The sequence below is a fragment of the Galeopterus variegatus genome, unplaced genomic scaffold (genome assembly GCF_000696425.1).
Source record: "Galeopterus variegatus unplaced genomic scaffold, G_variegatus-3.0.2 Scaffold4334, whole genome shotgun sequence".
In the NCBI taxonomy this organism is placed as follows: Eukaryota; Metazoa; Chordata; class Mammalia; order Dermoptera; family Cynocephalidae; genus Galeopterus; species Galeopterus variegatus.
The window spans coordinates 189,981-191,034 of NW_007730445.1; the positions used below are offsets into that span (position 1 = coordinate 189,981).

Genomic DNA, 1,054 nt, shown 5'->3' on the forward strand with positions numbered 1-1,054 from the left:
AACACAGAAATGCCGTTCTGAAGGTCTTCAGAGATTGCCACGCGTGACCTCAGATGCATTAGCCACAAAAGAGGTGACTTTCAAGCCACCAGCATTTGGGTGTGCACCCAACAGAGAATTCTGGCAAGACCTGCCTTTTCTTTTTAAATCGTTCACTCCAACATCTAATGTGTCGGTTACCTTGAAAGATACCTTAAGTCCTTCCTAGAATAAGTTGGGTGTAACTGCACAAGCTCCTCTGTCCCGCCTGACACCGAGGCTAACATCTGATGTACGTGAGTGCACTTCACGAAGGGGAAATGGAGGCACAGGAGGAGAAAAGACTCCTCAGAGCCATGGGGGATAAACCAAGACCAGAGGCCAGGTCTGAGGACAGCAAGCTCAGAGCTTTCTCCCCCTGGAGCATCTCAGTACTAACCACTGCACACCCCGTGGTCACGCCCGTATCCAGCCAGTGTCTTCAGACGCCTGTGCCCTCCCCCAGCAGGAGGACGGGGCCAGCAGTGCTCACTCACTTGCCATCCGACAGGTTGATGCCCCGGAAGAGGGGGTAATCCTCCGGCCCAGGCTTCCCTGTGTGGTCCTCGTAGAGGAAGACTGGAGAGCGGCCCAGCTCCAGGCCGATCTGCTGGATGCCCTGCTCGTTGTAGATGGAGACCAGGAAGGCCTGGCTGCCTTTCTTGGCTTTCACAGTGGTTAGGATGGAGAAGTCCTCAGGAAACGCAGACGCTGGAACAGAGAACACAGATGAGAAGGCAGCCAGGAAGGCCCCAACCACGCCCACCCAGGCTCTCTGCAAAGAAACCAACTCAGGGACTCGCAGCCTTTGCTGCAAGTGGTGGCACATGCCCATCTGCTGCATGTGTGCCCTTGATCACACCGTTCCTGCAGCCCTCCCCTAATGCCCCACGGCCAAGCCTGTCCCCTTCAAGGCTCAGTTCAAATGCAAACTCCTCCAGGAAACCCAATTGATCCTTCTAGCTAGAAGACTTCAACACAGCCCTCTCACGTTCCACACCTCAGTACATCTGCATATAAATCCTAATCAACTCCT

The 1,054-nt window shown here is 54.5% G+C and overlaps 1 protein-coding gene across 1 annotated transcript in view; it reads right to left on the reverse strand.

Annotated features, from left to right (window-relative positions):
* Positions 1-1,054, reverse strand: part of COL5A1 (collagen, type V, alpha 1) — a 137,657-nt gene that overhangs the window by 133,888 nt on the left and 2,715 nt on the right. The window contains exon 3 of the mRNA XM_008587336.1: positions 516-729. Coding sequence (XP_008585558.1) covers positions 516-729 — 214 coding nt within the window. The remainder of the gene's footprint in view (positions 1-515; positions 730-1,054) is intronic.